Source organism: Calidris pugnax, unplaced genomic scaffold (assembly GCF_001431845.1).
Source record: "Calidris pugnax isolate Ruff unplaced genomic scaffold, ASM143184v1 scaffold573, whole genome shotgun sequence".
Lineage (NCBI taxonomy): Eukaryota > Metazoa > Chordata > Aves > Charadriiformes > Scolopacidae > Calidris > Calidris pugnax.
In genome coordinates this window covers 480,150-504,084 of record NW_015091316.1, presented here as the reverse complement: position 1 = coordinate 504,084, position 23,935 = coordinate 480,150, and the positions used below count along the sequence as shown (strand labels likewise).

The following is a 23,935-nucleotide window of genomic DNA, read 5'->3' as shown; positions in this document are numbered from 1 at the left end:
TTCAGTTTCAGCCCCGTATCAACACTTAGATGAGTAAAACACTTCAGTGAGCAGCATGCTACGAGCATAACAGCGGAGTGATCATGTTCTTAAATGGAGTGCTTTAAAATATTCTGTTATTTGTTCAAGTGATGTTCCTTCAGCTTCCTTGCACCGCCTTTGAGGGAAAAAATTGTTTCTTGGCTGCTGATCTGAGCTGAGCTGAAAACTTTCCGTTTTACTAGAAAACTTGAGGCAGCCCTGCCATCTGGTAGGAAAAAAATTAGCAATTCTCTATAAGGCTGCCTTTTTTTTTTTTTTCCACTAAGCAAGATTACTTCCAAGCAGAGAACAAGAGGCAGAACGCAGAAAAAACCCTGTTTCATCTCTGAATCCTAGGTGCTTGGCGTCCTCCTGTACCTGTGCTTGTGCAGTGTTGTGCCTCCATAATACTGTGAGTTTGATTGCTTTGGCACGGGTGGCAAAATACTTTGTTGGCTCGCATAAATGGGTTTTCATTTGTGGGTTCCTCTTATTTATTAAACCAACAGGTGAATTACTACGGCGTTGATAAGTTTCTTTGTAGTTCTTGTAGAATAGCTTTATCTGTACATGGGCTGCTACATCTGCTGCCTGTAGGGCCTTCTCCCCTTGGATCAGGGAAAAAAAAAAAGGGGTTAGTCAGAGTTTTGCAACGAGTCACGTTGAACAGCAGAGGATGAAAACAGATCCTTCCCTGAGTTTCTCCCTTCGTGGAACGTCTTTCACGCAGCAGGCAGGGCTGGGCCTGTGTGCTGTGTGCTCACACAAAAGCACTTTGCTGCCTTCTGGAAAAGCCTGAGGTTGTGCAACCCTGCTGTTTATTGCATCTGTTAATGGCTCTAATTCCTGTCAGCCCTTTGGTTCCGGAAACAGCCTGCTTTCCCGGACCGCGAGAGCACTGCTCTGATAGGATTATTTCAATACTTGTACTTATTAAGGTATGTAAGTACCTTTTCTCTTTTTCCTAGGAGGATGTAACCTCATATTAACTACATATTCCTTATTAGTTTATGATTTAAATATAGCTCTGCATGATTTTGTACAGGGGAGGACAGGAACTGGATTATTTGCTGCCTCTGCCTTCCGTAAGTTTCCAACTGGTGGAAATGCTGCCAGCTTTAGAAAAACAACTTCCTGCGTGAGCAAAAAAAATTCAGGCACTCTGTGCTTGTGGGGTTTTTTTGGTTACGTGGTTTACTAGCGTTCATTCCTGTATTACAATAGCTTCCAGTTTTTATTGAAATTTCTTTGGTCAAAAGTGAAACTGCAAGTAAATGTGTAAAGCTTTGTAGGGCTGAGCTGCGCTGTGTGGTGAGCAAGCCACTGGGACATGGGCCAGGGGAGCTGATGTCAACATTGACCTAGTAACTCTTGCTGCTGGCCTGTTCTGTGTTTTCTGCACAACCTCTTCGCCCCCTGGGACTGTGACTTTCCCCAGACGTGTTTTTTCCTTTCCGGAGCGTGAATCTGTGCCAACGTCCCTGGAGTTATCACATGGATAATCGAGGTGATGGGAATTTGAGCCTTCCCACACCAGACTGCAAAGCCGGTGGCACACGGCGTTCTCTTGCATTACGGAGATAGCGTGGGCTATGAAAATAAAGGTGGAACACAGCCATGCTCTCCTTTCAAGTTGTCTTCTAGCTGGCTGGTTTTTTGACACCTGCATTTCTTGTCTTGCCAATCCCTGAAGAGGAGGAAGGTCTAGGAAAAGTCATGCTCATTACTTTAAATGGATGTTTCCTGGTTGTGTATGCCCAGTGTGGCTTCTCTGGGTAATTATCAGTGGCATGTTATCGATGCTAGACGTTTGGGCTAATTAAGTATTTGTAGTGCGTAGACTGAATGACTGAGGTGGTTTTGGCTTGGCTGCAGTGGCGTATTGTTTTTCTAACAAATGATTCATAAGGCTTCGGATAACTCCAGAGCCTAAATAGGCAACTCTGGAAAATGGAAAAATACTGGGAACTCTTATATTACTTTCAGTCACGATTGGCCTTGAAAATCTGAGTCAGTGAGGGCCAATATGTTTCTCTGTCTTTCTGGGAAGTTCATGGTAGGTCAGAAGAGTTCTAGAAGGTGTATTCCGGTTAGTGAGTGGAAGGAGTGCTTTTGGATATCAGTAATTCTTTCTGAATGATTCACCGTGAAATCTTCCTTCCTGAGCTTCCTCTGTATGCTTTAGCAAACTAGAAGCCTTTCTATTTCTCTCCGCTATTTAAATTAACATGATGAAAGTCTCCCCATCCTGTTGGATCAACACCACGTCTGGCCTGCTCTCGGCAGTGCTGAGATTGCACCACGGTTCTGTCCTTCCCTCCCGAGGCAGGACTTTACCTGTGGTTATCAAAAATGCGGATGCAGTGCTTGGGTTTGCCAGCTGTATGGCAGGACAGATGCAGGTGTAAAGGGTGTCTGCACCCTTTGGAAAATGTTGTGTACGTACGATTTCTGTGGCTTTCTGGTGGCCCTTTTTTGTGTCACAGCTTGTTGGTGGTGCCATCCTGTGAGTACTGAAGCAGATGCTGTGACCTAGTGAGACCTCTCATGTCCAGCTTTGCGTCGGAGATACTTGCGGTGGATTTGAATGTGCTGGGGTTTGGTTTTAGGGCAAGTACATCGAGATGCCATTTTTCTGCAGGGTTGGCCTCTCTCCACAAGGGGACATGAGCAACGCGCTCGTGTTCCCACGTCACGCCTGTGGGAGATGCGAAGTACATCCTCTGTAGTGAGGTAAGCAGAAAGCCTGCTAATTGCTGCTTTAGAGCCATAAAATCCAGGCTGATGGACGTGTGTACTAGAGCGTAGGCGATGCTAGGGTATAATAATGCTCACTGACTGCACCTGTAACACACTCGTTGGGTTCAAATGCCAACCTGTGCCCTCCTGCTGCTCTTCCTCTCCGTTTCTGGATCCAAAGCACCTTAGCGCTGTTGAGGGTACAGAGGCGGGAGCCAGTAGGTGGCAATGTGTGATCAGACACGGGGAGCCACTGCTTGTTTTGGGGTTTTTGGTATTTTGTAGGTTTCGGCTTTGGTGGGGTCTTGTGGTTTTTTGTTTGTTTGTTTTTTAAGTCAGAAGCTTCATTTTGATGTTGCAAGAGCTGTTGCGGTACTTGTAAGTTAATGATAATAATAGTAGTGGTAACTTCCAAGATTTTTTTTGGGGAAAGGCGTAACACAGTAATCTGTAGCTAGGTTCTGGAATGAGTTATTATTACCGTACAGCAACCAAGTGCCTCATGTTCAAACTGAAAAGCAATAGGTCCTTCTCAAAGACACATGTATTCCGAAGATAAAGCAAGATCCTCAGCTGGAGCTCAGCATGAGAGGGAAGAGAGATGTATAGGAAGAAGGTGCATTCACTGAATTTCTAGATCCCACTGCCAAAAACCATCCCACTCCATAAAGCAGAGAAGAGATCTCCCAAAGGAAGAAGAGAGAGCACAGTTCCCTCTATGTTTATTTACTACTTCACTCCTTGTTTACTCAGGAAAAAGAACTCTTCCATTTCCCATCTCATATGACCTGACTAAACTGATGAGGAAGCTCACCTTGATGACTGAAGAGAACTATTTCTTACAAAATGGACTCTGCTTATTCCGGTCTGCAAGTTCTCATTCTCTTTCTATGTTACGGTCTGCCCTTAGTCCTCTTTCTGAACCCCTCTGGCATATCCCCTTTACTCCTCTCTTGCCTGTCTGCTATCTTAGTTTCTCTTCCATCTTCCTGCCCTTCTTGCTGTCTGTTGTTCTTCCTTCTTGCCATCCTCCTGATTGTTTTTCCTACCCCCTCTGTTGCTCCCTCCACCCTCTGTTTGTTTTTTCTCTGGGACTTTTCTTCCTCCGTCTGGGTTCTCTCCCTTTCATCCATCACACAGCCCGTAGTTCTGCTTTCTCCCCGGTCTGCTTTTGGTGCTCAGGACTAGACACCTTAGGAGTGATTTACGGGACAAGTGAAACCACGCAGACACAGGGCAGCAAGGAAATAAACCCAGGGAAGAGACTGGGAGGTGGAACAAACTGATCTATCTGTTGGCATCACACAGCAAGACCCAGTAGTTGGGTCCTCAGTGTTTCCTTCCTTATTCCGTTGAAATACAAATAACTGATAAAGATAGAGGGCTAGAAAAAGAAAGCACAGCAGAGACACTGTGGAAAGAGGAGGAGGTGTTCCTTGTGACTTGAAGCCCCTTCTTCTTGACATCTATGTCTTTAGAGAAAGGTTCATACAGCTTGGTGGGAAAGAAGCTTATGTAATTCCAGCTTCCATGGGACAAGAAGTGGAAAAAGAAGGGTAATGGAGGTTCAATGCCATAGAGCAGGTGCTTGCATCTTGCTCAAAATTAAAAGTAAATCATCTTTAAGCCCTGATACAGAAGAAAAAATTGTCAGCTCTTCTGTGTTGTCTTTTTTTTTTTTTTAAGTTGGAACAAAGCCTGGAGTATTAAGCGTGTTGGAGCGTCGCGTTTCTCTGAGAAGAGTGTTTTAATGAATTTCAGTAGAGCTGAAAATGAAAAAATAAATTGTGCAACTTAGAAGCACAAATGGGGATGAATAGTTTGTGCACAGCTGCTGATTGTAACTCTGCTCGCAGGATTCCCCTGTGTCTTCTAATAATAGTTAGAAAGCTGTGGGGTTTTTGTTGGTGAGCCCTGCTGGAGTTCTCTTTGTTTACTAATAAATGTGAGTCCAGTTTTTCATTTATTTGGTGGCCATCTCCTTTCTTCGTATGTGGAGGTGATTTACCAGTTGAAGTTTTGCTTCCCTAGTTTATGTCACTACAGTTCTAGCTGGCATATATATCTACCTGCATCTGTTACTTGGTGGAACTTCTCTCAAACTAGAAAGAGAAAATACTTGGCATACAGATAAGGATTTTCCCTCTCTAATTGCTTCCAAGAAATATGCAATTCATGTGTGATGTTTTTCTCCCTTACAGATACCCTGTGACATTCCTACATATGACCTATGATATCTTCATTATATCTCAGTTTTTTACCTTGTCAGGTTCCTAGATGTCACATTGAAGATCTAAACAAGAGAAGGCTTGAACTGTATTACAACCAGCGAGTGAGGATTCATCAACCATTTTCGTTCCACTCCTCAACTGTGACCCTTAAGAGACCAACAGTGTTTTTTGTAAGAACTGGAACAACTGTCCAGGTTGATTACAGTAGAGGTAAGTATGTTCTCCTTAATCCTTGCATTTAAGTTTGATGTTCTCTGCTCTTTGCTACTTCCTCTTCTAAAGCACTAAACTGAGGAAGCTGCACTTTGTCAAAGTGAACAGACACCAGCAGTAATCAATGGCATCACAATACACAGTTCAGCCACTGGCAAGTATTTAAAATACTCAATTGGAAATTTATAAGCTTCTAACAATGCTGAAATCTGATTTTCTGCATTAAAAAAAAAAACTGTTTCCTGTTGCTCTGAAGCAAATCCATTGGAGTGTAAAAACTGTGACAATTAGTGAAATGGTTTGGCTGAAAGCAGAAGCTTCACCACTTCAGCACACGTTGGAATGGACTCCAAAGCTTCATCTCTGTACTTCTTTACTTCTTCGCCACATGAGGGGCAATGTGGTCTTGTCTCCTTGGTGTGTGGTAGCAATTGAAAATGTGTTGGATTATCAACGTTTTGGATGAGATACTATTTTGATAGCAAGGAGCTTCAATGTTCGCTTCACTGGGACCAAGATTTTTACCTTAGAGACTGAATCTGCTTCTCACTCTGTCTGGCTTGACACCATTTAGATGGAGATAATTTCATATGTACAAGGCAGACTGAACAGAACTAACCTTTCCAACTCCCTTCAAAAGCAGTAATTGAACAAAGAAAATTATTTTGAAGAGTTAAACATAAGCACTAAAATAAACTGTCTTTTGCTGATATGCAGCAGGACCAGTGAATATAACATATTTTTTTTTCTCTTTGAATTTGTATAGATGTTAAGGTGTTAAAGATTCCACATTCTGTGCTGTGTGGCAATAAAAAACTCTTTTCCATTATCTCAGTTTATAGTGTTTAAAGGCACCCAGCTGTGAGAGATGCAGCCTGCCGTGGAAGTACATGACCCTTTATTTTTTTTTTTTTTTCTTTAAAGATATATACAGTTGTGTCTCAAACTCTCTACCTGCAATGTCTTTATGTTGTGGAGCTTACTGGCACAATACAACACTATCCCTTTTCCTCGGATGTAGCCTTTAATTGCAGTTTCTAGTGAATCAGCTTGGTTGCCTCTTGCTCGGCATCCTAAAATTAAGCGACCAAAAAAATAGACCTGAAATAAGTGTGAGCCTTTCCATAGAGATCTAAGGCGGAATAGAGGCAGAAAGAGAGGACAGGAGGGAACCACGTTTCAATAAATATTCTCTCTTTGGCATCTTTTGTCTCACTCTGGCTGTATTGGCTGTCGCCCTTTCAGATTGAGCCATTGTAACCTGCTGTATTCCAGATGCCTGGCTGGTCTGCGAGAGAGAGAGAGAGGATTTGCCCAGGGAAGCAGGTGCCTGGTTCATCTTTACCTTTTATTGTTCTGGTAACCCTCCCTTGGAGCAGTTTCTGTCTGATGGTGTTTGTTTAGAAGCAAGGCATCTGTATTACTGCAGGCGTGCAGGCTCCGGTTGTAAACTGGGGTTGAGGGGTGGTGGAGGCGGCCACGTATCTCTCCCCTCTTGTGCAGCCTGGGAGTAGGGAGGGTCTGTCCCTTACAGAAACTCTGGGTGATGGAAACAGTAGGGTTTCACAGCGCAGGGAGCATTGGTTTATGGCTCTGTGTTATAGTCTTCACAAGGGAACACTGTTCAATAGGCTTCAAAGTGATTCAGCCACGGCCTAACCGTGGCTGTGGCCACATGTAATATAGCCTGTAGCTCTTTAAAGAGGATTAGCCTTAGATCAGGGACAGCATTCATTGCTGGATTTCATGTAAAGTAGAATATGCTAATGAAATGGAAATGTCTACAGCAAACATTGCATAATACTGTAAACCTCAAAATTGAGCATTGTGCCTCGGTATCTCTGCTGGAAGTCAAACTTTTTGTTTGTTGCTTGGAGAAAACCTGAAGTTTGTTATATCGCCACAAGCTCTCTAGAGTAAAGTAAGATCTAGTTTGCAGTTTTATAAGCAAAGTTAAAAAGAAAACAACAAACATTTGAAGGTGACTTTTCAAACAGTGCTGAATGCTTTAATGATGTCTTAGCTCTCCAATAGCGACAAAATTCACTGCATCTTAAAATATCCTCGTTTGGGTTTTCTGCAACAGGCATAGGCTTGGTTCGATCCTGCATTCTCTCCCTGTCTGCCTTTCTGTTGCTTTAAACTCCATGTTTGGGCTTAGAAGAGTTTCAGCATCAGTCCTGTGGGGACACGGTATTTCTGACTTGCCTTTCTCAGCCAGTTCATCTCGTGAAGGCACTTTCTGTCTGCACATCAGCCTCAACTGGCAGTCCAGTAGGCTTGATTTGGCTCTCCTATTTCAGTTTTATGCCATTCTTTTGAATGCTTGAAGTTTAATACTGTATATATGTGGGGAAAAAAAAAGAATGTCCAATCTTCAAGGGGACTTGCGATTAAAACTGACTCGAGATGTTGTGAAGGATTTTATTTGCAGAAAGTCACGAGCATCTCTCAGAAAATTGTTGTAGTGGGAGCACTGGGGAAATCACTGGCTGCTTCTGAAAGTGTTGTTGCCTGTAAAGGAAGCCTTTCGTATTAATGCGCCGTATGTAGTTTATTAAACCTAGAATCATCTTTAATTTTTATGTCGTGTATTTGTAAGCTTCACAGGAAATTTGTGACCCTGAGACGAAGCTGACTCAGTGCCTGGACTTGAACCCCTTGCCCATGGAAGTGTTATACTTGCTAGGGGTGCTTTCCTCCTTGCACAACTAGGCAGGCATTCATGTGAGGCTCCGTCTTACCAGCCCAGCGGTGTGTGTTCGTGGCCTGGGGTGGGATGCCCACGCAGCACCTTCAGACAAATGCTGGATATAAAATAGAGTGGTAGACATTACATACCCCGATGGGACGTTTGGCTTCTCTGCACTTACAAGTGATGACTTGAAGTGCCTCATCCCGGTCTGCTGGGGAATAAAAGTCCAAAGAAAGCCTTTGGGAAGAAGGTTCCTTCTGGCTCCATTTCCAAAGCATGCGCTTTCATTACTTAGTATTTTCTCTCCACACAGCTCGATATCTTAGGATTTTGTTATTCTGGGATTTATTTTTTTATGGTGGTGGATAGGTTGGTTTGGTGTTTTATTTTATTTTGCCATTTGGAAGGGTTTTTTTTCTGTGGACGTAGAGGGTGGTGATACATATTCATGAAAGAGAAGTCTTTCCAGCCCCTGCTTGCATTGACAAAGACTTAGCTGTTTCACACAGCAAGCTGACTGGAATTGTGTGGGGCCTGCCTGACCAGATTAGAGCAAACAGCAAGCTTATTCCTCCAGTCGTCAGGCCTCCCCTTCCTAACAATTTCCCCAATTGTCATTTTGACAAGGCTGTCATTAGGTGATGGCTTCTTTTGGCCATTTTCAGATAAAGATAATTTCCTTAACTTCCATTTTATTTGACAATAAGTAGTTTGGGAGAGAAAGGAAGTGCTTCAGTAGTTTATGGATTAAGGGTTTGTCACTTCAAAGGCATCTTTGATCTAAAAATATGTGCTGTACCAAATTCATTATGTCTTTTTTTCTTTTTTTTTAGAACTTTTTAATTTATTGATCTACCCCTCAATTATTCCCTTTTTTGCATGCCCTAGAAGTACATGAGATAGCGGTGGTGAGGGGAAAGCGCCCAAATGGTCTCTCTGAAAAGTCATGACCAGAGCAAAACAACAGGTGCTTTTGTTGGGCACCCAGTGCCGGCCCCATCCCGGGTCTGGTTTTGGCCAGAGGTCCTGCCCGCTCCTGCCAAGGGAGGGATGGACGTGTGCCTGGGCACCGAGCTCCGTTAGACACCGGGGGATGGAGAATGTGTGTCATGAGGAATGGCTTATTGCACGTTCTCTGTTTGTCTGGGGCTCTCCTCTGGTATAACTGAACAGCTTAAAAACACAGAGCTTGGGCAGCGAGCGCTTAGCAAAATGGAGTTTGTGTAGTTCAGTGGTCAGTTTTGGCTCCCCGGTACCCACTGCTGCCAGCTCCCTGTGGGTGGGCATTTGCTGTGTGGTTTTGGCTTTCTGAGGGTGATCCCCCCCACACACTTGCCACCCCCCTGAGACCCTGCGCCCTGACTGCTCTTACAAAAGTGCTGATTAAGGGTAGCTTTGAAGTCCAGCTCTGGAGCACCTTTTTTACTATTTTTTTCTTTTTTTTTTTTTCAATAGGGGTAACTTTACTTAAGCTCTGTTTAGTGCCTGCGCTGCACTAAGACATTCCAAACCTCATTCTAACAAAGACACCCAGAAAAGCTCTCCTCCTGCTCTGTTTGCAGCTTAAATGTTCAGCTTTGGAGCAGGCAGGGGCAGCGGCTGTTGAGTATGGTGCTTCTCCGACCCCATCCACCCGAGGTGGAGGGATGCTGGGCCTTGGACTTCACGATGGGTCCCTTCTAATTCAAGATATTCTGTGATTCCGAAGTGCAGGTCTGCAGGGGTAGAGTTTCTCTGCAGGGAGAGCGGGATGTGGTGGAGGTTTGGATACGGACCAAGGGCTGGGCTTTTGCAGCCCCTGCCTCAGCTGTGTCAGGCACTGGCTGTCACTTTCACCCCTCCTCTGCTTTTTAGGACTGACAAAATGCCGTTCTTTGCTATAGCAATGTAAATCCGTTGCGGTAGCCCATTACGCTAGCCTTATTCAGGCTTAGCTGAGGCTGGGATTTGTTCTGTATTAATATTAATATCTTTTCTACCTAATTACTTCAGCTCTTTCTGTAATGTTACCTCCGTATTATACCCAGCCGGCTAACCACCTTCTTGCTGCTGGAGGCTGTTCTTGATCCCATTTCTAAACAGAAGCACTTCTGCTTCAGCTTTGGCTGGGGTAGCTGTGCAGATACTGGCTTCTTTTTTTTTTTTTTTTTTTTTTTTTTTCCCCCCTTTTGCCTGCTAATTGGCTGAGACCACCAGAATTTGGAGGACACAGATGTCACTGATAGTTTGCCTAGGGAGCACATTCATGCCCATCTGTTGCAGTCTAGAAGGCTGTTCATATATCCACAAGGCCTTCATTTAATTCTTGTCAGAAAGTAATGTAAATCCAGTTTACCTCAGAGGTCACAGCCAAGATTTATGCCAATGAGCCCCCTGCAATTTACACACACTGTAGTTGTATAGGATGAAAAGAAAGCCTTTCATGTTGGTGCATATTAACAAGAAAGCTTGCCTTAGGAGAGGCTTTTTGATTGAGATTCTTCCTTATTTTAATACAGCCAATGCCAGTTGGTATATCCAGCTTTACCAAAAGAAAACATCTAATCTTTAAGCCAGAGAAGTAAACTAACTAACTAACTAACTAAAACCCTTAGCAAATCGATTTTTTTTTTTTTTTTTTTTTTAACCATCTTTTCTCTTTCATATGGTAAAGCCTCCGTGGACTGAAAAGAAAGGTAAATGCTCTTGGAAAACATAAGCATGTGTGCAATGAAATAGTGAGGAAACTGAATTTGCTTTCTGTGGGACATGATGTTAACTCAGTCACTGAAACTTTTGCTAAATTATCGTAAGCGTGTTTTCGCCAAATGTGAAAATAAAGTTGAGCCTGTAATTTTGTAATGGGAAGGACTCCAGAAGGCTTGTGCGTGAACCCGCAGGAGGGAGAGCAGGTGAGGGTGCCGTACGATGTCCGTGCGTCCCGTTACTTGCCAAAGGAAGAAATAGCAGCCTCAATGTTCAGTTGCTCTTCTGAGGACAATCTTCTGCAATTTTTTTTCGGTCTCCCTACAGAAAGCAAGGGGAGACAAAAAATAAGGAGTGAAGGTGAGACTACAACTTGATTAGCTGTAGGAAGGGATGCAGCTAGAGTAGATCTAGCGCTGCCTCTGTGTCATGATTTCACCCTGTCCTTTTTATTTAGCAAAAGGCTATACCAGCTTAAAAAGCTCCCTCCAAAATTAGTGTAGCTTCATTGACCTTAGTGAAGCTGTATGTAGATAGACCATGGTACACCACGAGCCGCTGTGTGCAGGTTTCGTGTTGGGCAACTAATTACTTGATTAGAACGAGGAAACTGGATTTTACAGGGTTGGAAGTGAGGATTGCTGCTGCAGCACGCATGAAAAATGCTGTCCCACCACATGGTGTTGGCATGGCTAAAATGTACTGGAAAGCCTGTTGAATTAGACCAGAGGGAAAAGCTAGAAGTGTAAGTGGTGCACAAACTTGAATTGAAAAATAGCTGTTAAAAAAGAAACACTCTGAAGTACTTTGATTATTAAAATAGCTTGTGAGAGCAGGCAGAGAAAACAGAACACGAAAATGGATCAGGGTGTGCAAAGAAGATTACAAGGGGGTTTCAGAGTTGGGCATCTCTGCTTCTTTAGGCCCAGTTTGAGGGTGTCCCTTTCACTTATACTGGCTCCATTTGGAGGGATCCTTCTCCCATTTCCTCCTTCCTTTTCCCTAATTTGTCCAGCTGGTGGATTTTACCTTGGCAAACACTTTTAAATGTTACAGGCATGAAAATCAGTATCACTTGCACAGTATCGTAATGACCAGAGTGGTTTGGGATTAGGAGGGAGGAGAACAAGGCATCAAAATGAAAACAGGGCTCAGATTCTAAGTTCCAGTGTAGCACTTAAAATAATTAAAATGTTTATTTGAAAGTCAAAACAGCCTCAGTCATAAATAACTATCCATTCCTCGATTGATTGTGTCGAGTCCCAACAGAGAGCTCTGGGAATAAGGTTTATTTGCTCCCTGTTGGGATTAATCCATAAATGTAGTCTCCACATGGAACTCATCAGGTCTTTGCTTCCTCTTCATTAGGCTCTGTGGAACTGGAGGGTAGCCTGAATAACATGAAAATTAGGATAATATATTTTCAGAGAGAAAAGGTCTGGTGATCTCTAATTTGTGTTTCAGGACCATAATGCTGTGGAAAATTTCCCAAATGATGTTGTCTGAGAAACCGAGGCTTGTTATGCTTGCTGTATTTGAAGTTTGAATGCGGCAATTACATCTTCTTGTTCTTAAAGCCTCCAAAGCTAATTGCGGTCTTAAACTGGCTAGATTGACTCCCAGGCTTCCTTCTATCCACAGTAGAACTTAAAATTCCTTTCTCTTGACAGATCTTTTGGTCTTCTAGCCCAAGGGCTATGAAATGTCACTGTATGGCCCATTTCTTGTTAAAGAGATCATTTCACTGTAGCCCATCCAATTCCTCCCTCCCTCCCTGTTGTTCTGAATCCCAGCTCTGATTAGAAACCACAGAAATATACTTTCTCATCCCCTGAGACCTTTGTAAATTTTTTTTCCCATCATATTTGCTGTAAGAAGTTATTTTAATCCAGGCTCCAACCAGAAACGGCAGATTTCTTTTCATCACTTCTGTTTTAAAGTGTCTAACAATTACATCAACCATTTAAAAAGACTCTGTACCCAAAGATGGAGCAAAAGACCCATCACCAAAAAATCTTTAGATCCTCAACCTGATGCAAAATTTTTTTTATTATGTGTGAGTGTGCCCTTAGAAAGCATTTTTGTCTATACAGTTTAGCAGCATATCAAGCTGCATTTTTTTATCTCTGCTTAAAGTACTCTTTGTTAGGATTTAACAGTACTTTAAGAAAGCTAATTAGTAAGCATTGAGAGGGTTCTAAAGGCCTCTAGAAGCTTTTGCTGGTTCTGCTGTTCGGTTTTGGTCTCAGCTCCTGCATTTGCCCCAGGTCCGTAAGCTGCTGCTTGGTTATTTTCGTGTCCCAGCTGTCATTCAACGCTACAGCTGTCACAAACCGCAACTTACAAAGTGGCATCTGTGTAAAGGATGCTGCTATAGTTTAAAGCTCTTTGGTGCGTTTTAAGCTGATTTTATGATGCGAGTCATTGCCCCTAGTGATGGGTTTCAAAAGGCTATCTTGGTTCTGAGTACTAATGTACAGTTTATTGCACTTTTCTATATGGTTCCAGCACTTTGTTGTTGTTGCTATTGTAAATCATTACTTATTACTCTAAATGTCCTTGCTGTTTATTTAGGTCTTTGGAAAACTTACTTGAAGAAAAATTTCTCGCTTGCTGATGTTCATATATCACTGTTACAGATCTGGCAGTTTCCCGGTGAGTTAAATCTTTACAATCCTAGGAAGCCAAGTGCTGTACTTCTACACTAATTTAAGCTTCCCCGCTAAGCCCCGTCAGTTCTTTGTGAGACTGGCAGTCTGTGTGGCTCACAAAGCCACGGGGCCCTCCTGCTTACAGTAAAGAACCTGATGTGATCTTCCAGACTGCAGCCCTCCAGCCTTTCCACGAGCTGGCTTTAAAACACTAATTTTGTGTTTTATAGATAGGTCATAGATAGATAAGTTGGAGCATGTCTGTGAGCTCCCTTGGATGCTCTTAATGCCGTCTTATTTTTTTGTAAAGGCAAGTATCCCAGCACTTGTTTGCTTTAGTACATCTTCATAGAAAATTGTGTTTATGAACATGTATTTACCACAGCTGTGAGATGTCAGGGTTTCTCCAGTGTGTTTCTGCAAGCTCTTGAAGCAGTCTCCCCTTCTTGGTCAGGCTGGTGTTCATAGTGGATCTGAGATAGGTGTATACGTGCTCGGCAGTTACTGGAGAGGACTCCCTAGAAAATGAGATTTTTTTTTTTTTTTTTTTTTTTTTTTGAGAAATCAATTACACAAAGGAATGGAGTCAGGGCCAGATGGCAGGGATGCTTCATCCCAACCTGGGAGGTACTCATGGGGCGGCCGCACACTCCTTCCCACAGGGCTGGGTAATCAGATAAATCAATTAGCAGATGTCAGTGCGGTTAACAGAGCAAGCAGCACTAGCATAGGTGTGTCGCTGTGATTACAGCAGAGGGGGCTGCTTTTCTTTATCTAGTTTATCTAGAACTGTTATCTAGTTCTAACTGCCTGGATCAGCTTTTCTAGACCTGGCAAGGTAAGAGGAGAGGACTCTACTTTCCCTGAGAGTCTGCTTTCTGGGTGTTGTCACCACATTCAGGTGTCTCTCCTTGCTCACGTGGAGGTGCTTAGGGAGAGGGGACCTTTGTGAACTTGGGTGTGGACTCCAACCTTGGGCTGTGAGCAAATCCCATCAGTGTGGTGACCTTTTTTTTCGAATTATCTTTGTCAGTGACAGATATTTCAGCCCTTCTCCTGGGTGGACTTTGCACCACACTGTAGCTGTGTCTCCAGCCCTGTCTCTGGCTTTGTCTCCTTTTGCTCCTGACAGGAGCCCCTAAATGGGATCTGTGCCTGGTCCATCCCTTTGCCGTACGGATCCCAGCACCCCATACCAGCACCCAGCTATGCTCACCTGGCTCAGACCCCGTGGGATGGTGCCCTGCATGGGGTGGCCTTGCTCTTACTGAGAGCTTAAAAAGATAGAGAGCTCTTTACGGGTTTTCCTTCTGCTTTGTTCCTTAATGCCCTGTACCAGGATGAGGAGAGAAGAGGCCTTCAGCTATAAATTCTGTATTTGTGGCTTTGTTTTTTTAACTTTGCCGTGCTTAGGAGTTGTATTCTTGACGGTGTTGATACATGCACATGCATCTGTTTTCTGAAAACACCTCTAAATCTTCCCCCAGGAAGGCATTTATCATACAAAAGCGATGGGAGAAAAGGAAGGTAGGAATATCAACTTGGGGAGAGCTCAGTCTGACGCTGTACTCTTGAGACTCCCTGCACAGGAGATTGGACTCAATGATCCTTAGGGGTCCCTTCCAGCTTGAGATATTCTGTGATTCTATTCTGTGATTTTAATTCTTACTAGAGGATGGTTTGTACCCTCCAGAACATGGAGACTATGGTCTGCTTTTGCAGCTGGTTGAATACTGTGCCAGGATCTTCTTTTGCCGTGCTCCAGGGTGCAGCTGGAGCTGAAGGAAACCCTGCCGTGTTGCTGCATGGTGTGGGTTGCATGGAAAGAACTGACACAAGCAAAGCACCACAAAGCCAAACCTCAGACGCTAGGAAACAGTGAACGTTTAACAGTGTTAGTCTTGCCTAAGTTTTTATCCATGGCTCTGCATCTAGCTGATATTTTGCTTGTCCAGCCTCCTCTCCAGTTGCTCTTATGTGCCTGTGTCCTCAGTCACCTTTTACGGCTCCGTTTTTAATTTCTTCTTTCTCTGACATTTGTCTGCAGAGTCAGTTACAGCCCCACTGACTAGCTCCTGCCTCCAGGCTCTTTGCTGATGAATCCCATCGTTTGCCCTGCTCCACCTGCCCTTCCACGGCAGGCTCTCTGATCCTCTCTGCTTTCGCATGAGTGCATCTCTTTTGCCCTCTGCTTTTCAATCTGGCAGCTTGCTCTTACTTGGTGCCGTTGAGAACACAGGCTATCTGCCACTAGCTCCGGGATCCAGCCATCCCAGAGCTGCAACAGAAAGGGAAAAAAAAGAAGTCTGGAAACTTAGCTGTTAAAATGTGAATAGTTTCTAGTCAGCAGAGCAAACTGTGCCTGCATGTGTGTTCCTTTGCACTCCCCTTCCTCCTTCGTAGCTTCCCCAATTTTAGAAATGTTTTCACAGAGGCTGTTTCTGACTACATTGCTTCGAACTGTGGGAGTAGTTTCCTAAGTGAGACCATCACCAAGTTGATGGGGGGAAAAAAAAAAAACAACCCCAAAGTATTTCTTTCCTGCTTCATTTTTGAAAGCTGCTCAACTGTTTTGGCAAATACTGAGCCGGATGCCTGGGATGGAAATTGTGGGAGGGTTTCTCCATGGCCATTGGAGATGTCCTAGGTACCTGGTCAAATTGTGGGAGACCCGGCTGTGATAAAAACAAGCCTTGTGGGTGTTTGATATAGTGGGCAAAAAAATTGATGGGCAAAAGCTGCTGTCCTTTCTGTCACAGGGCTGGTGAAGCTGTGATCAGCTCCTGTGGCTTTGTGCTAGGTGAGCTCCTGCTGCAGCATCAGCAGAAAGACTTTTCATTCCCGTGGGCTCATTCAAAGGCTGTTTTTGCTCCACTATCCCAACCAAACTGTGGTAGGATGCCGTGTTACGTGGCAGGAGCGGGGCTGGCATGAGAGGAGGTGAGAGCACAACCTGCTCCTGTCCCCCGGAGTAAAAGAGACAGCCCCTGTGGTCTGCAAAACACACGCAGCATCCCCTGGGAGTTGAGAGCGTGCCTGGCTCTGCCTTTCAATCCCAGCTAACAGTGTGTGACTGCCTCAGCCTCCCAGGTGCAAAGGGCTTTGGCACAGCCTGGCTAGTCACTTCCCTGCTTGGGGTGTCACGGCTCCGTTGAAGAGCCCCTCCTTTCTCCCTGGCACCTCGGAGATGTTCGCCTCGCACAGTTTGTCACAGAGACCCTGCAGTAATTTCACACACTCCTCTAATAAAGTCCTCTGAGGCTGTCATGTATTTTCATGTATTTCCCCTATTATTTCTCCCTGCTTGAGCCTTTCGGATAATTGATGATACTTTAGTTAATCATTTTCCCCCTCCTTTGTTCACCAGGTACCTCAGCCTTGAAGGGATCCTTTTCATTTAGAATCCGTGTCTTCTCTTAAGTAATTGATCACCGTGCACCCGGGGACACCCAATTCACAGCCAAGTGGGATCAGCCTTCATGAATAATCAAAATGCCGTGGCCACGCTGCTGCAGGAGTGCAAACGAGCTCTGGACACGCTCCTGTCGGCAAAGGCTGACGCAGGCGAGGAAGAGGAGCGAGAATACCGGCGGTGCCAAGGTGAGGTCCCCCAGGAGAGGCAGCAGGACCATGGCAGCAGCCCCCGGTCCTCAGCCCTGCCCTATTTTTCTTCTCCTGGCAGATGAGTGTCAAGAGATGCCTGGATTTCGAGGCCATGAATGGGATGCGGGCTACAGGCAGGCAGGGAAAGAAGTCCACTTTGTTGCAGTGAATTGCTGTCAGTTCTAATTTTAGGCTTCAGTAAACATGAGGCTGTAAGGAACAGTTTAGTTTGGGGAGAACAATGCCCAAAAGTTTGCTGATGCACATAAATTTCAGTTATTAAAAAAAAAAGAAGAAAGAAAGAAAAAAAAAAAAAAGGATGCAACTTCTGAATAAGGGCACATATTTCCTCTCTTTTCATAGGAACTGGGGGAGGGCCTTTTCTGTTTGTCAGCTTCTCCTAATATATTAAAGAGCTCATTGCCTGAATCTTTATCTTGTAAAATGTGTGTGACCTCTATAAGTGGTGTCCAAAGAAAAAAAAAAACTTGCAATATCCCTCTTGAAAGGAAAATCCGTGCTGGCTAATGGCTAGAATAAATAACCGGGAAAGGAAGCAGTATTTAGCAAGAGCTGTAATAAAAGGGTTCTTCATTTGTTTTAATGCTGGCATTACCTGCTGGAACACAGCATTTATTTTGGTGATGCTGTGGTGCTTTGAAAAAAAAAATTATTATTTCTTAATTCAAGTGGAAATGCAATTCATGTCAATCATGAAAGGATGTAATGGACTTGGTTCAGTTTTCTCTAGGTTCAGACTTTCTGAGGGCTACATAACTTCATTGCCACAGCGTTTTTATTTGTGAATTAAAATCCACATTTGAATTGCTGTACTTGTTTGAATTACACCTTTTTGGAATGAGGTAGGGAGATGATGTACTCCTTCCCACTACACAGAAAAATAACTTCAGCAAGTACAGAAGCATATAGTAAAGGATGAAGGTGAAATTTCTTGTGGGGGGAAAACAAAGGCATTAGTGAAAAAAGCATACACACAAAAAAAATCTATTTATGTGCAGGTTTTCCTTTGCATGACACGTCTGCAGTACTGTCCGTTTTCCCACTTAGTTTTACTAATGTTTAGTTTTGCTTTGCATGAATGACTCGGCCATAATGTTAATTTGATCTTTAAAATCCTTTGTTTGTCTCGGAGCACAGAGCCGTTGAGAATATGTTTTTCTGACCATCCTTGTTCTTGCTGGGAGGTCAGCTGCCTTTTTCTGAAGCACCTAAGTCTGTTTGTGGTGGAGGGTGGTGTATAGGCTTCTGTTATGGATACTGGAAGATTTTTCTCTTCTCTTTTTGTTTTCAACAAAGGGGACTTTGTTTCCTCATCACAAATTCTTTTAAGTTTTATTATGGCTCCTTAGAATAGGCTCTTGAACTCCTAATCAGGTAGCGCTTTTTTTCCCCTCATCCTCCTCCCTCTTTTTCTCCTATTAAATACCACAAAGTATGAGAAATAATCAGTTTAGTTCCAGATAAGGTAAATCAGTGCCCTTATAATCACGCGATTAGACATGCTCCTTCAGGTAAACCGCTTCAGGAAATAGGCGATCAGAGCCCGGAGTGGTGCTCTGGCTTTTCCGAGGACCGTGTTCCCATCAGCTGAAAGGAAAATACCCAGCAGCGGGGTGGTGACAGCGACATTAATAACTGCTGGGGCTCTCTGCCTGGGGAAGGCAGGGCCTCGCAGGTCTGCGGCGCTCGGCTTCGGGGGGACCCTCCCAGCGCAGAGGCCGAGGGGGTTTCTTCTCCCCCCTCTCCTTCTTTGTTCACCCCCCGGCTTTCTCAGACCGGGCACAGGAAGAACTGAAAGCCAAATACATATAAATGGGGAGGAGAGGAGGAGTGCAGCCTTATCTTGCTTTAGTTGAGGGGGCAGCATCTGTGTTAGATAGGTCTGGATTGCTTTTTTATTTCTTCTTAGGCTAGAAATCGGTCCAGTCAACTTCTGTGCCTGTTCAACCTTGGTTAATTACTGAATTTGTATTGCCTGCAGTGAGAACAGCTACCTGTTACAAGAGTAAGCTCTTGTCTTGGGAGCTGGATTTTAGCTGAAAGCTCAGAACTGTTCACAAGAGCTCCCCAACTGGTTGGTGTGATTCTAGAGGATGTTTGTGTGATACAACATCATTCTGCTGTCATTAACACGCTTAATTGTGTTTATTTCCATGTGGCAATAACTAGACATCACAGCAAGGCTGAAAACGGCATCCTGCTAGGCTTACACGAATGTCCAACCCCAAAGACGACTGAAGGTTCCTAGATTGGCAAATCCTTCCAAAAATGTTGCCCTGGTTTCCTTTTCTAACTACCTTGGCAGTGGTGACTGCTGAGGCTCCTTCTTTAAAAATTAAAGTTCAGTGATGAAGAATTTGACTATCTTCTTTGTTCTTTAGTGCATCAAGTAGGAGGAGGATTATGGTTTCATGAAGGATAACATGGGAACCAGGAACTACCTTTATGCTTTAGAGAGAGTACCAACATCTGTGTTATCCCATTGATGATTTTCATAGCTGCTGACACTTATTATTTTTTCCTGTTTTACTGTTATTTAAGTAAGCGTGAGTTCATGTGGGAAAGACAGAGGAAGAAGGTAGAGAAGGAGACAGAAGGGCTGCCAGTGTAAGCATCCTCTTTCTCTTTCTCTAGATCCCTCCCCAAAATGTCAGTCGTGTGGGATCATGTGAGGAGACATGTGCTTGCTGTGACTGCCTTCAGGTCCCCGCTAGTCTTCCTTTGGAAAAGATTTCAGGAAGCTTGGTCTTCCCTGTTCTACATGGGGGAATAAAATCCAGGTAGATGAGATAGTGCCGCAGCAGGGATACCTGATCTTGCAGTGAGAGGGGTGAGGGTGGGAGCATGACCCCCTCTCCCCTCCAGCTCTGTCGCTTGTCCACCTTGCAATGGCGTGGAGGGCTGAGCCTCTCCAGAAGCCATTTGAGAAGGGCAGGGAGACGTGGCTGTGCCTGAAGCTGGGATGTGTAACGACAAGTGTGTCCAGAGCTGCGGCAACAAGTGAGAAAGCGGGGGTTGGAAAAAGTGATATCTCTTTAAAGGTGACTTTTTGGAAAAAGGCCCCTGAATATCCAACTTCCCATTCTTTCCTAGGAAAAACATACTAGTGAATGCACTGTAATATGAGCATGAAATAGACCTTTTTTACGTAGTCCATTTTCTACAGTCATCTGAAAAGGATTGATTATAAAATATGTAGTAATACATTTATTGCATTGCCTTGTTAAAACAACAGTGGTCTCTGAGCAGGGTTTTTTCTGGGGATTAATGGCCAGAAGGGGCTAGATCTGCAGCTGATGATCACCATTAACCCCATCTGGTCAATAATCCTTGTTAATCCACTTTTATTGGCCAGAGAGTCTGCCCAGCCAAGTGGTTAGCACAGCACACTTGGGCTGCAGCTTCACCCCTGCTTCAAGGAAAATTAAAATGTGGGCTGCAGCTGAAAGGAAGAGACAAATCCAAGCCCAGATATCTAGCTGTGTGCTCCTACAAGCAGTTCCATCCTTATTCAGGGCAGGTTGGAGATCCACCCACAGTTGATGGTTATATGGGAGGCGAAGGGTAAGCCTAGGGAGAGGGAGCAGTGCATGGGCATGGACCAAACTGTCCTCTTGCCTTGCAAGCTCTGGCACGTCGCTGGAGGGTCAGGGGCCAGGCGTGGGAGGTGGCGGTACTTTGCCCTCATCCCAAAGAAAAAGATAAAAATCTGTCTTTGTCTCCTTTGTGCTTAGCTTTTCCAGCTGGGAGGGAAAGCTGGGCTTTGGGTAGGGTTTGGAAACCCTTGGGTGAAAGGTGTGAGGATTGAGGCTTCCGTGCTGGCCATGCCTGGGTAGGAGCATGCCAGGGCTAAGGGCACCTTCTCCTCTTAACTTTGGTTAGCATCTCCTCTTAACTTCAGTCTCTTTTTAACTTTGGCTGCAAACTGAAACACAGAAGTTTGGGCAAGCTCCTCAGCTCGTGTGAGTTTCTTGGCTAAGCTGGCTTCAAAGAAGATGCATCAGCTTCGATCAGGGACCCTCACAGCAAGGCTTCAGCTGGCATCTGCCACGCATCCATGGCACTGCCACATTAATAGTGGTTCCCAGGCGTGTGGCTTAACCCGTGTTGTCTTGTGATAGCAGTGAGCTCTCTTGTGCTGAGGGGAAGTGTGTCCTGTAGTCTACAGCTACTGCTGGGAGAGCAGGTTGAGTAACTTAGGCCAACAGCTCTTGGTTTGGCGGTGGGTTTTTTTTTACTGAATTATCAGTCACATAGGTATTCTCAAGAGCATATGCTTGTTATTAGTTATATCCCTTTAGATCTTTGTCTAACTGCTTCATATGGTCCAGGTTTATCTCTCAGTTTGAACATTTATTTTCACACTGGCTCTGTCACTCACCCGCAAGCCCTCAGCAAAGAGGAAGGTCTTCTGTACTGTTGGCCCCATTTGCTCTGCCAGGAGCCCTCTTCTCACATGGGGTAACAGGTTTCCTCTCATCTTTGGAGTAGCTCTTCATGCCCAGCCAGCCCCAGTCGGTGTGACTTCCTGCTAAAAGCTTTTTTAATGGCTGATGGCTCCCATTTACCTGGAGGGCAGAGCAGCCAAGGGTAACAGATGACAGGCGAGCTCACCTTCCCTCCTGGTGAGGCTGGTGGCAAGAGCTAAGAGGTTTTAGCAACTGGGAGAAGGTCTGAGAGGGAGGGGAGGTATGCTTTTTGCAGGGTCTGTTGTAAGTGTTGCGGCTGAACCCACTGCAATATCTTTACCTGCTCTTTGACCTTTTCAGCTTTGCTTCCTGAGGACTTGAGGACTTTGCTGGAGGAGGCAAAGGAAATGAAGTGGCCCTTTGTGCCGGAGAAGTGGCAATACAAACAAGACCTCGGCCCAGAAGACAAAACAAACCTGCAAGATATGATCAGCGTGAGGCTCCCCGATTTGCTGGTATGAAGTTCAACACACCTGTTGTGTAAAATGTCCCTCTGAGGTGCTTGAGGGTACACAGAGCCCTGGTAGGTAGTATCCCCTGTAGGTTCAGGGGCTTGTTTTCTTGCATGGTGGTGGCAGCAGGTGAGGAGCTGCTTGGCAGGCAGAAGTCAGCAAGTCTGTGTTGGTCTGAGGCTGCTCACAAAGGCCAAAGGACCAAACCAGAGATGTGATTTTTATCTTGTCATCAGATGAGTGAGGGATCCAGAAGCTACATATAGTTTCCAATATTTTTAATGAAAATTGTTGTGAAGCAACATGCGTAAATCACAGTTTCCTCTTTGTGAGGCACCTCATCTCCATATCACCACTGCATCTCTCCAAGGGAAGGAAAGTCCTGCCCTCTGCTGCCACTGCAACCAGGCCAAGGGTGTGAGATCAGTGGGAGCTCTACCTCTGCGTTAGGCTTCTGGTCTGTTGGCTGTTTCTGCTCACTTTCATGCTCAGCCCACCCTAATTTGGGCACTTGCTTTGTCCATTCCTCTGGTTTCACAGGGCAGTTCTGGTCCTCCCTGAAGAATTGGCATTATAACAAATCTAAAATGCCAAATGTTTGCAAAAAGTTTTTTTTAAAAATCATGAATTTGAAAAGAATGCTGTGCCTTGTTTAATTCAGCACTGCTAGGAGGCAGTGAGGATTACTCACTGTAGTAGGGCTTGCACAATTCATAATCTGCTTTTCTTTTTTCAAGAGAATTATTTGATGGGATCTCTTTGAGGATCAAAGTTGGCGAAAACCTAGGCAGGGAAGGCAAGAATTTAATGTGACTTCTCCTGTGAGTAAAAGATACTCAGCTGTGTAAGGAGTTGCAGGATCCGAACGGTATTAGGAATCCCATCCTGTGAGGTGATGAGTTTAAGCTTAAAGATTAGAAAATGGTGAGAAATGTGGATTGCTTCTTGCTTCCCTGATTTTATCAGGGGCATGGCAGATGTGACTTGTTGCAAATAGAGGACTGCCTTTTCAATGGTAAATGTAATATCTAGGCTAATGGGTATCCCTTTGGAAGGACAAACAAAAAGCAAAGGTGAGGTTTGTGAGGATTTGAGGGGTTTTTTGTGTATGGTGGTGCATCTCCAAAGCCAAGAGAGTCCTATTCCTTGTGGGAAGGGGCAGTCCAGCCTGCGAATCCAGGGTTTTGGGGCAGGGAGGTCTGGCCCTGCTGAAATTCTGGCTGCGAAATTGCTGTTAGCTCCAAGGTGGCCCCGAGATTTCACCTGCTACGGAGAGAGCCCTGCCCAAGTGAGGCCAAGAAGTTTTGTTCGGGGGTGAGAATTGCTTTGAATAGCAACCAGAAGCTCAGAAAAGCCAACTGCAGGGCTGGGAGGTGTCAGCCCCAGCATCCCCTCGCCAGCGTCCCGCGTTGCAGGGATCCTCAATTTGCTTGGGGAGGGCAGGGCCGGGGGAGTGGGGAGCGGCTGCTTCTTGGGTATTTATTTTCTTTTTCTCTTTGGTGTGTGTGGCCTTAGACAGAAATTTATGGCAGAGGTTGACCTCCTTTACAATCCCTGCGCGGCGCTCCAACTTGGGAGTGTTTGTCTGCTCTCTCCCAGGATAAACACCTGCAGTAAACTCCCTGAGAGACCTGGCTAGATGGGAGATTAATGTGGCTGTAATAGTGGAGCAGTGTTTGCAGCATTATGCCCTCTCCCCAGGTAGATGGATCTTTTCTGAGATGATACCAATTATTTATTGCTGAAACATCTGTTGATAACTGCAGCTGCCCCTGTTAAACAAAGCATATCATGGGGTCATAGACTATAGGGACCTAAAATCCTACCGCATGCTAGTTTTAGACTATTCACCGACACCCCCTGAAGTCCATTGGTTACCGTTGTCTGCAGTGTTTCATCCTGCAGTTGAAAATACTTTGTAAACGTTGTGCTGCCTTTCCCCATGTGCTTTGAAGTATTATTTCATCTTCATCGGTAATTTATATTCCAGTGCCATTGTACCATGGGAAAAAGAGAAAACCTTTTTTTGTTTTCCATTTAATTGTAGATAGACTGACATTTTGACCTGTATTATTAGTATTAGTCAGGAAAAAGGATTTCCCCCCCCCCCTTCATCCATTCCTTCTCCCCCTCTTTTTTTTTTTTTTTTTTTTTT

The 23,935-nt window shown here is 44.6% G+C and overlaps 1 protein-coding gene across 1 annotated transcript in view; it reads left to right on the top strand.

Moving 5' to 3' along the window:
• Positions 1-862: 862 nt before the first annotated feature.
• The window catches only part of ALPK1 (alpha kinase 1), a 45,513-nt gene continuing 22,440 nt past the window's right edge, over positions 863-23,935 (top strand). Inside the window, exons 1-4 of the mRNA XM_014960899.1 lie at positions 863-959; positions 5,030-5,201; positions 16,603-16,835; positions 21,629-21,783. Coding sequence (XP_014816385.1) covers positions 16,715-16,835; positions 21,629-21,783 — 276 coding nt within the window. The 5' untranslated portion in view covers positions 863-959; positions 5,030-5,201; positions 16,603-16,714. The remainder of the gene's footprint in view (positions 960-5,029; positions 5,202-16,602; positions 16,836-21,628; positions 21,784-23,935) is intronic.